Here is a 14,990-nt window from a genome sequence, read left to right on the forward strand (position 1 = left end):
CACAGGAGCAGGCTAGGCCCTTTATTCTTGTCAGTTGGCGACCCTATGTATAAAGCATGGTTCATTTTCTTTGGAATGGAATCTACAAGGGATCTTCAGACTGGCTGGAGGCCTAAACAGCACCGTTTTCAGTTGCTGGAGATGCCCTGCAACATTTTGCTGCAGACTCCAGCTTGCACTGCCCCTCAAACAAAAAGAAGAATAAAATGTACAGACAAGCAGATGCCCAGCGCCACTCCACGATCTGCAGGGCTTTTGGACTGTGTCCCCGTGCCCCTAAAAACCTTGAATTAAAACCCAACCTTTTCCATTTGAAAAGAACACATTTTTTGTTTCTTTCGACCTTCTGAGGTATTTTTTAAAAAATGACCTTGATTCCACAGCTAGGATGGAGCGAGGCAGGGTGGGGGAATAATGCAAAATGCAGGATAAAAAATGACCTCTCTCAGTCTAGGGTCTTTGGACCAAACGATAAATAAACGTTGGGCCCAGGCTGGGTTTTAATGGCCTGGCTGATTGTGTTCCTGACATTGGCAAGCCTTAAAGTACGGCGTTGCTATAAACCTTGTGGGGAAAGAGAGGTGAAATAGGATCGAGGAGAGAAAGCGCAAACAGTCTCCCTTGCACACACATGCTCTCTCTGTAATGATAGCTGGTGAATCATGTGCCACTGTGCGCTCTCTCTCTTTCTCTCTCTCTCTCTCTCTCTCTCTCTCTCTCTCTCTCTCTCTCTCTCTCTCTGAACTGGTAGGCCAGCAGCCATTGCATAAAAAGCAATGCGTGGCCCGCCAGACCCCGCACATATTTTTACCCCCACGCTTATTCGCTCCCTGTTCTGACGCCGGGCAGATTTTAATTAAATAGTCATTCGCTGGGCTGTTACTCCGCCTTGGACGCCGTCCAAATACCAGGACTTGTTCCAAAGGCATCGCAAGGGGGGCATGTTCCCTCCCCGCTCCGCTGTCTCCCCCCACTTCTCCCTCCGAGGGTCGTCGTCTGCAAATACCGCTAATTATGTTTGGCTGGCGGCGGGCCAGCCTCCCCGATAGCATCTTTTCATTAGCCCTGACCTCATCGCGCACACAAGGTGCTGGCTGGCACCTTCCATGACGGAAGGCTCTGGCTGTGCGTTCTCTAGGGCAGTGGTGTAGCATGGGATGCCAGCGTCCCGGGACAAGGCAAGTATTGCGCCCCCTTGTCATGGCCTGGCGGTGGTGGGGGAGGTTCTTCTCAGCAGATGGAAGCTGGGGAGGGGACACTGGCAGTGGCTGTTCTATTATTATTATTATTATTATTATTATTATTATTATTATTATTATATTTTCATGAAATTGTTATGCCACTTGATTTTGGTTTATTTTTCTTTTGAAATTTTGCACCACTCCCAAATTTACTGCCAGGGCAGCAGTCCCCCTCCCCCCGCTATGCCACTGTTCTAGGGGGGTGGCATTCGAACCATGGAAGCCATGAGCAAGGAGGGGGCCTGGGGTCACCGAGCCAGCTGAGTGAGTGCTTGGAGAGGGCAAGACCACAACAGAGCATGCACTAAATTTAAAGCCCTAAACAGTCTCGGCCCAGTATACCTGAAGGAGCGTCTCCACCCCCATCGTTCAGCCCTGACATTGAGGTCCAGCTCTGAGGGCCTTCTGGCAGTTCATTCACTGCGAGACTTGAGATTACAGGGAAGCAGGCAGAGGGCCTTCTCGGTAGTGGCACCTGCCCTGTGGAATGCCCTCTCATCAGATGTCAAGGAAATAAACAACTATCCAACTTTTAGAAGACATCTGAAGGCAGCCCTGTTTAGGGAAGTTTTTAATGTTTGAAGTTTTATTCTGTTTTTAATGTTCTGTTGAAAGCTGCCCAGAGTGACTGGGGGAACCCAGCCAGATGGGTGGCGTAGAAATAATAATAATAATAATAATAATAATAATAATAATAATAATAATAATAATGGATTTTTCCTTCTCTAGATGCTGAAGGGAGAAATGAGTCTCATAGTGGGAGGTCCTTAAAACCCTACACACCTAGCCAATGTTATATTGCTGTTGTTGAGAGGAGTGAAGGTTTGCGGCCCAGCAAAGTAGGGCACGTTTCTGTGGCTTTCAATTGCACATTTGATGCATGTAGCGGGATTTCACCCCTGCTCATCTCGGTGAGGGGCTGTTTAAAAGCCCTTTTGCAAACAGCTCTGCCATACTCTTTGCCCATCTGGTTTTGTGAAGGTTCCAAGACTAGAATGGGATTGTGTAAAAAGGGGCTTTCACCCTCACCGTGCCAACAAGAGTCTCGGGGTCCAAAGCACAGAGTCAGCTGCCATTGTCAGGTAATCAACAGGCTTACTTAGCACAGTTCTGGTCACCTCACCAGAAAAGGGATATTGTAGAGCTGGACAATGAGAAAGGGGCAACCAGAATGATCGAAAGGAATGAGCAACTTCCCTATGAAGAGCGGTTGCAACATTTGGGACTTTTTAATTCAGAGAAAAAGTGAGCAAGAAGCAACATAACGTAAGGTTATAAAATTCAGGACCCAGGACGATTCAGGACCCATAAAAGCAAGCACATATTCACATTTCATATAATGAAACTATGGAAGTTGCACCCAAAAAAAGAAGTGATGCTCTAGATCACTGCTTCACAAGCTTGGGTCTCCAACTCTTTTTGAAGTGTAATTTCCATCATCCCTGACCGCTGGTGCTGATAGTTAGGGATGATGGGAGTTGTAGTCCAAAAACAACTGGAAACCCATGTTTGGGAAACACTGGTCTAGGTGGCTTTAAAAGAGGATTACCGTAGTTCTCGCTCCATAAGACACACTTTTTTCTTCCCGAAAGTAAGGGGAAATATCTGTGCATCTTATGGAGCGAATGTGTGGTTCCTGGAGCCCAAAAGCAGTGAAAAGCAGATCACGTTTTTGGTTTTTTTTGAAAGAGGGAAGGGGGTGTTGAAACAAAGCCGCTGATCAGCAAGCGATCGGCAGCGAGATAAGCGACGCAATAAAGGAGGCTGCCTGGGAGTGGGGGAGGTAAAAGCCCATGGGTCATCAGGATTTTTGCATTGGGTCACCCCAAATTCAACATCAGATCACATAGCATGTCCATGGCTACAGCCTGCACCAAAAAAAATTACACATCCACTGTTGCGTGGGGCCGCAATGGTGCAAAAATGTGGTTACAAAGCACAGATCCACATGGATTCTCAGGATTTTTGCATTGGGCTACCCCAAACTCACCGTCAAATCACATGTCTGTGACCACAGCATGAACCATAAAAATCATACATCCACTGTTTTGTTCAGAATACTTTTTTCCTTGTTTTTCTCCTCTAAAAACTACCGTATTTTTCGCCCTATAGGACGCACTTTTCCCCCTCCAAAAATGAAGGGGAAATGTGTGTGCGTCCTATGGGGCGAATGCAGGCTTTCGCTGAAGCCTGGAGAGCGAGAGGGGTCAGTGCGCACCGACCCCTCTCGCTGTCCAGGCTCCGCGGACCTCTCGCGGACCAGGCTTCGCGGAGCGCTCCCGCTGCTTGCAGAGAGTCGCCTGCATGCCGAAGCCTGCACGCGCTGAGCTCAGTGCATCCAGGCTTCGCGGACCTCTCCACAAGCAGCGGGAGCCAGCGCTGGGCTCCCACGGCTTGCAGAGAGCTGCCTGTTTGGGGGCTGGGGTCAGGGGAAGCTCGGGCCTCCCCCGCCCCAGCCCCGCGCCTGGGGGGGGGAAAATAATTTTTTCCCTTTATTTCCCCCCCAAAAAACTAGGTGTGCCTTATGGGACGGTGCGTCCTATAGGGCGAAAAATACGGTAGGTGTGTCTTATGGTCAGGTGTGTCTTATGGAGCAAAAAATACGGTAGATAAATTCATGGCTGAGGGGGATAGTGATCCTTACTAGCCACGAAGGCTGTGCTCTGCCTGTACAGTCAGAGGTGACGAAACTTCTGAATGCCAGTTCCTGGAAGCTACAGGAAGGGAGAGTGAAATACTGCTGGTGGTGGCTTTCCCACTGGGGCTTCTGGTTTTCAATGTGAGACCAAGATGCTGGACTAAGTTAGGTCCAGTGGCCTAATCCAGGAGACTCTTCTTATGTTTTCTTGTCCGATTAAGCACTCCAGCGGTTGGGAGAAAAGGATCTGCCCTTCCCATCAGAAAAGGTTCCCTACACCAGTTTGATCCACCCTAGTTTGACACTTAAAGATGGCCAACCTGCAGTAAGTCTTTTTGTGGGTTCTGGGTTCCAGGGATCCTCTGCAGGACTGGTAACATGCCTTGCTGTCTTTGGCAAATGATGGCAAAAACGGGACGTGGGAATCAATCGTCAGGAGCAATCCCGCCCCATCTTGGGCCTGCCTTTACTGCAACAAATTGGCCCGGTCTTTGACAGGCAGGCTGCCTGTGAATTACAATTATTTGCATTATTGAAGTGGAAATCTCTCCCCAAACGCGCCGCGTTCATCTGGGCACTGCAGGGGCCGTTTTGATGTTCCTGCCATAATTGGCTTGACATTTTAATGGGAGCAACTCACTTAGCTTGGCGGTCCTCATTGTATGATTTCGCTATTTATTCTTGTTTAAACTTGTTTGAGCATGTTTGTCTCTCTCTCTCACACACAAACACTTTATCTATATATAGCTATAAGATTCAAGCGGTGGGGGATTTCATTAGGATGTTATCTAGCTCTTGCGTGATCGCGGTGAGTGGAGTCACAGCCTCCTGCAATCGACACTCTTGTAGGTTCCTGGTTCTTCAACCTGGGCTCTCCACACGTTGCTGGACTACAATCCCCATCATCCACAGGAAGTGTAGCCAATGGCAGTGGATGATGGGAATCGTAGTCCAACATCTGCAGAACCAAGATTAAAGAGCACAGCTTAAAATCTTGCAGCCTTGAAGGTAAATCGGGCGGGGGTGGGGGCGGGGGCGATGTCAGATCAGACACCTGGAATATTTTTTCCCCTTATCTTTTGTTGTTTACTAGTACAATAGGATTCACCAAATGGACCCAGGTGCAAAAATCAGGACCAGACTTATTTGCAGGGGGAGGCCTTGGCTTCCCTGAACTGAGGGGAGTTGAGTGGGACAGAATCCTTCACCACACCTCAGGGCAGCAGAGTAGATTTGGGATTGCCTTAGCTGTGAGTCTTGCATGGCAAGGGGTTGGACTAGATGACCGCTGGAGGCATTTCCAACACTGCAATTCTAAGATTCCATCTTACTAAGATAAACCGTCCTGGAAACAGCTAAAAGTGACCATCCTGGAGCCATCTATGCCTTTTTTAAAAAAACAAAAAAAGTGCCTGTAGTGGAGGAATGAAACCGCAGCCATTTGGAATCTGCACTCCAGATGAGTAATTGGTGGCACTTTGACGAAAATGCATTCTGAGACACTGAGATGTAAAGCGCATTAATGATTATGGCAGGTTATGTATCTTAATTATCCAATTTCAGTCACTTACAGTAATGGAACAACCAAGGGCAAATATGAGGATGCGGCAGAAACCTTGATGAAAGCATGTGGCAGAGATCTCAAAGGCTACTTTGTTGTTACTGCTGTTTATTTTATTTTATCTGCATATTCAAGCCCCGGAGAAAATATATATAGGCCCATTTAATTTCACACAGGCATTTAAAAAGTCTGCAGAGTTTACTGCCCCTCTCCATTTGAGGTCCACACAGCTTCTGCCGCCATTGGCCGAGTCTCTGTGATGTCATGGAATGCTCATAAACACACACACATTCCCACCTGCTAGAGAGGGGAAACTGTCAGCGATGGAATGTGGTCAAACACTGCAGGGCTATGAAGTGTGTGTGTGTGTGTATTTGCGGTTCATGAGATGGAGCAAATCCTTGCTTGGTGCTGAGGCATAAGCTGATCTGTGAACAAGCAAGAAAGGCTTTTGGGGGCTGGGAGCAACTCAAAGATGTGGAGTTGAGACCGCTTTGGTCCCTCATCAAGCTTGCATCTTGTCCTACTTACAAAGAAAAGAGAGCTTTAGTTAAAAGAACTTTCCAGGCCTTTATGAGATAATTTTTGATTCAGGGAGCATTGATTAATTGAGCTCAATGTCCGAGTCACCAGAAAGCTCTTTTAATCTGTACGGGAAAGTGCAGCGGAGAACAGTTGCGTGGATGCCATCTGCTCCGACCCAGTTGCCTTAACCTACCTAGTATTATGAGATGAGAGGCAGTATGGCATAATGGTTAGAGCATGGGTAGGCAAACTAAGGCCCAGGGGCCGGATCCTGCCCAATCATCTTCTAAATCCGGCCCGCGAATGGTCCAGGAATTAGCATGTTTTTACATGAGTAGAACGTGTGCTTTTATTTAAAATGCATCTCTGGGTTATTTGTGGGGCATAGGAATTCGTTCATTCTCCCCCCAAAAAATAGTCTGGCCCCCCACAAGGTCTGAGGGACAGTGGCTGGCCCCCTGCTGAAAAAGGTTTCTGACCCCTGGGTTAGAGTGTCGGACTATGACCTGGTAAGACCATGGTTTGAATTCCCACTCAGACGTGATGAAGGTCACTGGGTGTGACATTGGGCCAGTCACCATCTCTCAGCTTTAACCTACCTCACAGGGTTGTTGTGATGATGAAGCGAGGGAAGGGAGAACTGTGCATCCACCTTCAGGAGGAAAAAAGTGGAACATAGATGTAATAAATAAAACCACTCTGCACATGCGCTCTATGTGGGGCTACCTTTGAAGGTGACCCGGAAACTACAACTAATCCAGAATGCGGCAGCTAGACTGGTGTCTGGGAGTGGCAGCCAAGACCACATAACACCAGTCTTGAAAGACCTACTCTGGCTCCCAGTACGTTTCCGAGCACAATTCCAAGTGTTGGTGCTGACCTTTAAAGCCCCAAATGGCCTCGGCCCAGTATACCTGAAGGAGCGTCTCCACCCCCATCATTCAGCCCGGACACTGAGGTCCAGCTCCGAGGGTCTTCTGGTGGTTCCTTCACTATGAGAATTGAGGTTACAGGGAACCAGGCAGAGGGCCTTCTCAGTGGTGGCGCCCGCCCTGTGGAACGCCCTCCCACCAGATGTCAAAGAGAACAACAACTACTGGTAACAAACTTTTAGAAGACATCTGAAGGCAGCCCTGTTTAGGGAAGCTTTTAATGTTTAATAGGTTATTGTCTTTTAATATTCCGTTGGAAGCCGCCCAGAGTGGCTGGAGGAACCCAGCCAGATGGGCAGGGTATAAATAATAAATGATGATGATGATGATGATTACATGGGCAGAGAACCTTTGGTCTTCAGTTCATCCCAGTGGTGTGATCATGGCAGTTTGGGAATCTGAACTTAATGGTCTTATGGAGAGACCCCTCCATAGTCAGTTAAGTGAATGAGCTGGCTTACTTGCCCCCCCCCCCCCATGGTGCATTGCTTTTCTTGCTTTTCCTGCTAGCTGCAGCCTGGGTTTCTGCTTCCCACAAGTCCTGCCCTGATGGTGCTCATGTTACTTTCTGCTGCTGGGTTTGTGGGTGGAGTGAACCCTCCACTGGGCATGTCAGAATGTCTGTACTCATGCAGGAACCCCAAAACACCCCCATAGAGTGGTCCAGAGCAGAAAGCTCACTCTCACCATAACTGCTTAGGCATAGAGGGTTGTATCCAATTAAGTACAATGTTCCATCTGCCAGAGGTTCTTTGCATTGCAGGGGGTTGGACTAGATGACCACCTGGGGTCCCTTCTAACTCTACATTTCCCCCTTTCTTTCCAATCTTAATTTCAGGTTTATACATTTGCACATTAATTTTTTGTTGTTGTTGTGACTATTACTATTCTAATTATTCAAGTCCTCCAGAAAATTCAATAGCATTTTATGAACATACATCTTTGCATGCAATTTTGCCTAACATACCCATTCTGGCAAAGCCCCGATACAGTGCATTTCTGCATGTTATTTTCACTAATAGATGCAATTTAATGCATGTTTGAAACACACACCCACACCCGGTATACGCACTTCCACACACATGACTTGGCTGGAGAACGGCATTGCAAAATTTGGAGAGCTGTTAGTTCTCAAGGGGTGAATAGTGTTTTCAGTCCTTGTACCGTTTGTGTTGAAAGGTGAAACTGGAATCGCATTTCTCCCTGCCAAGAGACGTGAGGACAGCTGCTGCCTTAAAGGTAAAGGGACCCCCTGACCATTAGGTCCAGTCGTGGACTCTGGGGTTGTGGCGCTCATCTCGCTTTACTGGCTGAGGGAGCCAGCATACAGCTTCCGGGTGATGTGGCCGGAGCGGTACCTATTTATCTACTTGCACTTTGACGTGCTTTCGAACTGCTAGGTTGGCAGGAGCTGGTACAGAGCAACGGGAGCTCACCCCGTTGCAGGGATTCAAACCGCCGACCTTCCGATCGGCAAACCCTAGTCTCAGTGGTTTAGACCCGCATCCCAGCTGCTGCCTTAGATGCCTTTGAATGGAATTAGATCAGTTCGTGGAAGAGGAGGAGGCTAGCAAAAAAGAAGAGCCTCCTGGATCTGGCCAAAAATCAGTGGCGTGCGGTGAAATATTTAATAGGGGACCAGTTAGGGCTGCAGGAGCCGGCTTACGAGGGTACTTGCGAGGGTGGGGTGTCCAGACTTTGCACTTGAGCATCATGCTTCGTTCCCTAAGCCGGGTGTTACAAAAGCCCAGTGCCTGCCCATCTCTAATAATAATAATAATAATAATAATAATAATAATAATAATAATAATAAATTTATTATGTGTACCTTGCCCATCTGGCTGGGTTTCCCCAGCCACTCTGGGCAGCTTCCAACAAAGATTAAAAATACATCAAAACCTCACACATTAAAAACTTCCCTGAACAGGGCTGCCTTCAGATGTTTTCTAAATGTCTGGAGTTGTTTATCTCTAGGTAAAGGGTAAAGGTCCCCTGACCATTAGGTCCAGTTGGGACCGACAGGGGTTGCGGCGCTCATCTCGCTTTATTGGCCGAGGGAGCCGGCGTACAGCTTCCAGGTCATGTGGCCAGCATGACTAAGCCACTTCTGGCGAACCAGAGCAGCGAACGGAAACGCCGTTTCCCTTCCTGCCGGAGCGGTACCTATTTATCTACTTGCACTTGGACGTGCTTTTGAACTGCTAGGTTGGCAGGAGCAGGGACCGAGCAATGGGAGCTCACCCTGTCGCGGAGATTCGAACCACCGACCTTCTGATCGGCATGTCCTAGGCTCTGTGGTTTAACCCACAGCACCACCAGGACTCTGACAGGATGCTGGAGACCTCCTGCCTCCAGGTGGGCTTTGGGAAGGTGGCAGCAGCGGTAGAGCGTATGCTCCCGAGGGGGGCGTGGTGTGGAGGGTGCCCTCCCAGGCGTGGGATAGCTTCTTGGGTGCCCGGAGCGATGTGCATGCCCTGCAGCCAGGGGCAAAGTGAGCCGCCAATGGCGGACATTCAGCATGCCGCCTGCCCGTGACTCCCAAACCTTCCCCAAGTTGTCAAAACGAAGCGGGAAGGGAGGAATGCCGCCAGCAAACTGGTTTGGGAGTCATGGGCGTGTGCCGTGCCGAATGTCACCCCCCCTCAGTGTGGGCACCCGGAGCGATTGGCCCCTCGCCCCCCCTTCCTATGCCCCTTCCTATGCAGGAGGGTTCTTGGACCCCGTCAGAGCATATTCCTGGGCTTTGGGAAGGAGGCGCCAGGGGAACATTTAGGGGACTAGCCTAGCCCCCCCAGTCTGCTGACCACATGCCACCGCAGCCAATGACCCATACTGCATCCTGTTTTTACAACGGCCAGCCAGAGACTGCAATGGGGAACACTCAACCTGAGCACTAGAGCAATAATAATAATAATAATAATAATAATAATAATAATAATAATAAGTCACCCATCTAACTGGGTTGCCCTCCTGGAAGTGCCACAAAACCTCTGCATTCCACCCATGAGAATTTCACCAAATCCCCCCCCCCCCGCCTTTTGCTAGCTTTCTAATGCAGTTCCCTTTTTTCATTAAGAGCATAAGGAGACTCTGCTGAATCAGGCTAATGTAACCCAGCAACCTGTTCTCGCAGTGGCGTGTTCTTGTAGTTGCCTGTGGGAAACCAGTAGGCAGGATCTGAGTGCAACAGCCCTCTCCCCTCCTGTGGTTTCTATAGCTCACCACAGGAGCTGGAAAGAATTGTTTGGCAGTTCCTTTTGGGCTGGGAATCACATTTAAGAACACAACACAGTGGGAGCTTGGTTCTCAAACGCCTTGGTTCTCAAACTCCGGAAACCCAGAAGCAAGTGTTCTGGTTTTCAAACCTTTTCGGAAGCCGAATGTCCAATGTGGCATTTGGCTATTGTTTCCAGCACGCCTGCGCCAATCAGAAACTGTGCCTTGCTTTTTGAACATTTCGGAAGTCAAGCGGACTTCCGGATCGGATTAAGTTTGGCGCTTTTGTTTTTGCTATTTATTTTGTGGTTTTGTTTTTGAGGCCTTTTTGGTGAATTTGTTTTTTGTTTCTGTGTGGGACCCAGTTCAGCTACTGATTGATTGATTGTGTGACTGTGGAAATGGATAAAAGCCAAACAATGACTATCACCAGTGCAGGTAAGAATTTTTTTAAATTTTTTTTATCATCTACAATACTGTCTTATTTATTTTATAGTACAGTACATTGATTATTGCTTTCTTTTTATGGATCAATGGTTTCATTAGATAGTAAAATTCATGTTAAATTGCTGTTTTAGCAGTTGTTTTTAAAAGTCTGGAATGGATTAATCCATTTTGCATTACAGTTATATACCTCGTGTTATGTTTGCTTCACATTGCGGCTTTTCAGGTTACGATCACAGCAAACCCAGAAGTGTTTACTTCTGGGTTCACCCGTGCGCGCGCACAGAAGCAATTTGCACACTTTGTGCATGCACAGAAACGCTCTATTGCGCTTTGTGCACAAACAGTAGCGGTGCTCTGCTTATGGACTTTTTGGGGTGCAAACAGCACCCTGAAATGAATTGTGTTCGTAAGTAGAGGTACCACTGTACTGTCTATGGGAAAGCACGCCTTGGTTTTGGAACGCCTTGGTTTTAGAATGGACTTCCGGAATAGATTAACTTTGAGAACCAAGGTACCACTGTAGTGTATTATGAGGCTGCTGGATCAGGCCAATGGCCATTCTAGTCCAGCATCCTGTGGCCAACCAGATGCCAGTGGAAAACCCGCAAGCAGGATTTGAGCAGAACAGCGCCTTCCCCTCCTGTGGTCCCAGCATCTGTGATCCAGAAGCATTGTTGCCTTGAGCTATGGAGGGAGAGCCGAGCCATCATGGCTAGCAGCCATCAAGAGCCCTCTCCTCTTCCATGAATTTGTCTAATCCTTTTTTAAAAGCCACCCAGGTTGGAGGCCATGCCTGCCTCCTGCGGGAGCGAGTTCCACAGTTCAACGATGCGCTGCATGGTTAATTGATGATTGACAGAGGACGGTTAAAATCAGAGCAAGGAAGACCCTTTTGGCACAGTGCCCTGAAAACATCAATATGGGTGGGATGAACCTTTGGTCTTATCCCACAAGGCTCCCCTTATATCTCTCTCTCTCCCCCCACTCGCTCCCCCCAAATTGCTATACATTCATAAACAAAATCAGAAGATGACTTTGAGAGCTGAAAGCAGGGGAGAAGGGAGCAGAGCTAGCCATAGGGTTAAGCCTCCCTTGTATCACAGATAATGATGGTGTGCAGCAGGACTGTGGCGCCCCGGCTCCGCGGCATTTGCCTACATTCGCGCTAACTAGGCCTGTATTGGCAACCATCCAAGACCCCAAAGGCTGCGTTTAATTTGCATGCAAATTTACAAGGATTTAAGTGCCTTAAAATAAACAGATCCTGCCAACCCGCTTGTAGCTCCATCTCCCTTGACAGATTTGTGGAAATTGGCTAGTGGTGTGTGTGTGTGTGTGTGTGTGTGTGTGTGTGCAGCGGCAAGGCCTGTGGAATCAAGCAGCTTCACCTCCTCGTGGTTCCTGCCATCGGTGTCCTCAAACCCTTGTCTGTACCACTTCCCTGTCCGGCAGCACGAGAGTCACAGGCGAAAGGGTCCCTCTGGGGGAAGGGAAAGTTTGTAACTCCTTGGTCCCGAACCGCGGTGAGACATAATCGGCCAGGAAGCGGATGTTGAACTGCCGGCCGATGCAATAGACCAGGTTCTCGATGACGGCACACTGGAAGCTGGCCGGGAAGGGCATGGGATGGGTGGCACACTCATACCAAAGCTTGGCCCTGGCACCACAGCGGTAGACACTGATGCCCATACTCCGGTTCAGGTCAAAGCGGTAGATGAACCCATTGACGGTCACCATCTCTGTTGTCCGGTCTTTGTTTCCACCGGTGAGGCTGAACTTCCACGTATCCGTCTGCCCAACGTATCTCAGCAGCATGTAGCGCAGAGTGCCCCCCGTGACGTAGATCTCTCCATCGCACGCCGTGGCGGTGTGGGCCACGGCGAAGGTATCGTTGGGCAGCGGGGTGGCGAAGGTCCAGCGGTCCAGGCGTGGGTCGTAGCGCTCAACGGTGTAGAGGCACTCCCCGCCAATGGCGTACAGGTAGCCATCCAAGGCAACCAGCTTGCAGTGCGGCCTGGCTTGGTTCAGTGGGCAGATCTCGCGCCAGATGTTGGTCAAAGGGTTGTAGCAGAAAACTCGGTTGGATGGCTTCTGGCGCCTCCCCCGTCCTTCGCAGCCGGCCGCCACAAAGAGGTAATTGAACATGCTGCACATGGCACAACCCTTGGAGACGACTTCCAGAGGCACGTGAGTCAACAGGTGCCAGGTATCCTGTTGGTCGTCGTAGTAGCAGAGCCTGCTTGCATGCTGGCTCTCCCCCTGGGAGCTGACGTCCGCCACAGCCACATACTTCCTCCCCCGCATCCTCCGCTGCAGGATCAGGTCCCTCTCCATGCCGTTGAGGCGGCTGTAGATTGCGTGGGTCCTGAGCACCTGGAGGTAGTTGTCGCTCATGACCTTGTAGGCTGCTTCCCGAAGCGTCTCCAGCTTCTGCTTCTTGGCTGTACACAAGACCTCGTAGCAGTTCCCCAAGTCCAGGTGGATGTCGATGGAGGACTCTGAGCTGAGCGGGATGTGGAAGAACTTGGCGCCAGCCACCAGCTCCACTGTGGGTTCCTCACTCGTGTCGCTTTGGAGACTCTGCATGGACCCGACCAGTGAAGAAACGGAGCTGGAACGGAGGGGGCTGAGAGGCGGCGTGTCCAGTCCTGACAACCCAGAAGCCAGACAGCCAAACCCTTCCATAGGGACCTGAAGCTCTGGGTTGTCTATGATTTGATGGAGGCTGTCTTTCCGGCTGAAGCTGCCAGCTCCAGGTCCTGGAGGTTTCTTGGACCTCTTTTCTTGGACAGCAGCCTCATCCTGGCTCCCAGGTTGCTGGGGCTTTGTCTCATCCTGGATAAGATGAGGAAGAGCACCAGGAGATGGAGCATCCTCAGGGTCATCTTCTGCTGCTGAGGACTGGGCTGATTCCTGACCCAACCGCTCATCAGAAGCATCAGGGATGTTGATCACAGGTAGCTGAGAAAATGGTTGGGTACCCAGGCTGGCGCAGGAAGGCATTTCCTTCAGGACTGACTGGGAGATGGACTGAACGTAGTAGTCATAGACTTTGCCTCTCAGGCTGGTCCCAGGGACCCCTGGTTGCCCATTACTGTTCTCCTGGAGCTTCCGCTCTTTAACAAGGCTCTCCTCCACCTGAACTTGGGCCACAGAGGAGAACATGTACGTGGTGTGTGACCCAGCATGGCTATGGTTCATCTTCAGGCCCATGTCAGAAGTGGCATGGAACGACGGACGGGTCCTCTCCTGCTCCTCTTGGGTCGGGGCTAAATGCTGCCTTTCCTCTTCTCCAGACGGATCACTTCTCCCTCCTCCTAAAGTAGAGCCATTCTCAGCTGCAGGGTGAAGTGCTGCATGCCCAGATCCCTTCTCCTGAGCAGCCAGGCAAAGTCCATCTTCTGCAGAGCTGACATCCTTGTGGCTGCCGTTCAAACTGCAGAAGCCGCCTTCTGGGGAGAGCAAACCCAGAGAAGGCAACCTGCCCTCTGACTCCGTTGCAGTCTCTGTGACTGCGGCACTGTTTCCGTTGCTGAGGACAGCACCAGAAGTCTCCCCTCCCTTCTCCTCTCCTGCCATGGAGCATTTTCTGTCTGGGGGCAGTCCGCTTCCCAGGTGACTCATCCTCCCCTTCTCCTGTTTCTTTACCTCTCTTTCCCCATCCAGCTCTCTGCAGGCAGGTGTATCTTGCCCTCTAGATTCCCCAAAGACTGCAGGCCCAGGTGCCCGAAGCGGTGGGTTACCCCCTGCCCTGTGGTTCGGCTTCTCACCCTTGCTGTTGACCCACCGGTGCCTCAGTCCAGGGGGCAGTTCTTCCTCCCTGCAGCAGACCATGCTCTCCGTCCCCTCTGCGTCTTCGCTGCCCTTGCCTCTCTCCCCACTGGCTCCTTGCTGGCTGCCGCAGGGCACTCGAGACTTGTAATATCTGTACGCCAAAGTCAGTAGGAGGAAGGCGGCGGCCGAGAGGGCCACCCTCGCAGCCAGCTGCATATCTGAGGTCTGTTCTCCGCTTACCTGGATGCCGGGGGTCATCCTTCCATACCACGCTGGGTGCTCAGGAATGCGAGAAATCCGAGGTTAATTATTTCTTGAGCAGGGGCTGGCTCCAAGCGGCCAAGGCCTGACTCCCAGGAAGGTGACTTTTACCTGTCGACAGGTAGAGAACACCGCAGGCTCCCTGGCTGGTCTCCCTCCCTCCCTCCCTCCCTCTCTGTACGCCAGGTGTCTGCTTACCATAGGAGGTTTGCATATTTGAACAAGGTGGGCCGGGCCGGACACAGGTGACACGGGATGTCTGTGTGTGTGTGTTTGTGTGTATTAAGTGGAAAACAAAGCAAGCAGACAAGACAGAGTCTCCCAAATGGGGGTTTAGTTTACCAAGCTTCTGTAAACAAGAGAGGAAAGTTTGGAAAGCTACGAGGAAGTAGGAA

The 14,990-nt window shown here is 50.2% G+C and overlaps 1 protein-coding gene across 1 annotated transcript; it reads right to left on the reverse strand.

Annotated features, from left to right (window-relative positions):
* Positions 1-5,528: 5,528 nt before the first annotated feature.
* KLHDC7A (kelch domain containing 7A) lies at positions 5,529-14,729 on the reverse strand. The gene is made up of 2 exons (XM_083750180.1): positions 11,949-14,729; positions 5,529-5,963 (listed from the first exon to the last, which is right to left on the reverse strand). Exon 1 carries the CDS (start codon positions 14,590-14,592, stop codon positions 11,977-11,979), a length of 2,616 nt encoding a protein of 871 aa, XP_083606306.1. The 5' UTR covers positions 14,593-14,729; the 3' UTR covers positions 5,529-5,963; positions 11,949-11,976.
* Between the last annotated feature and the right edge of the window lie 261 nt (positions 14,730-14,990).

Source organism: Podarcis gaigeae, assembly GCF_964106915.1.
Source record: "Podarcis gaigeae genome assembly, chromosome: 8".
Lineage (NCBI taxonomy): Eukaryota > Metazoa > Chordata > Lepidosauria > Squamata > Lacertidae > Podarcis > Podarcis gaigeae.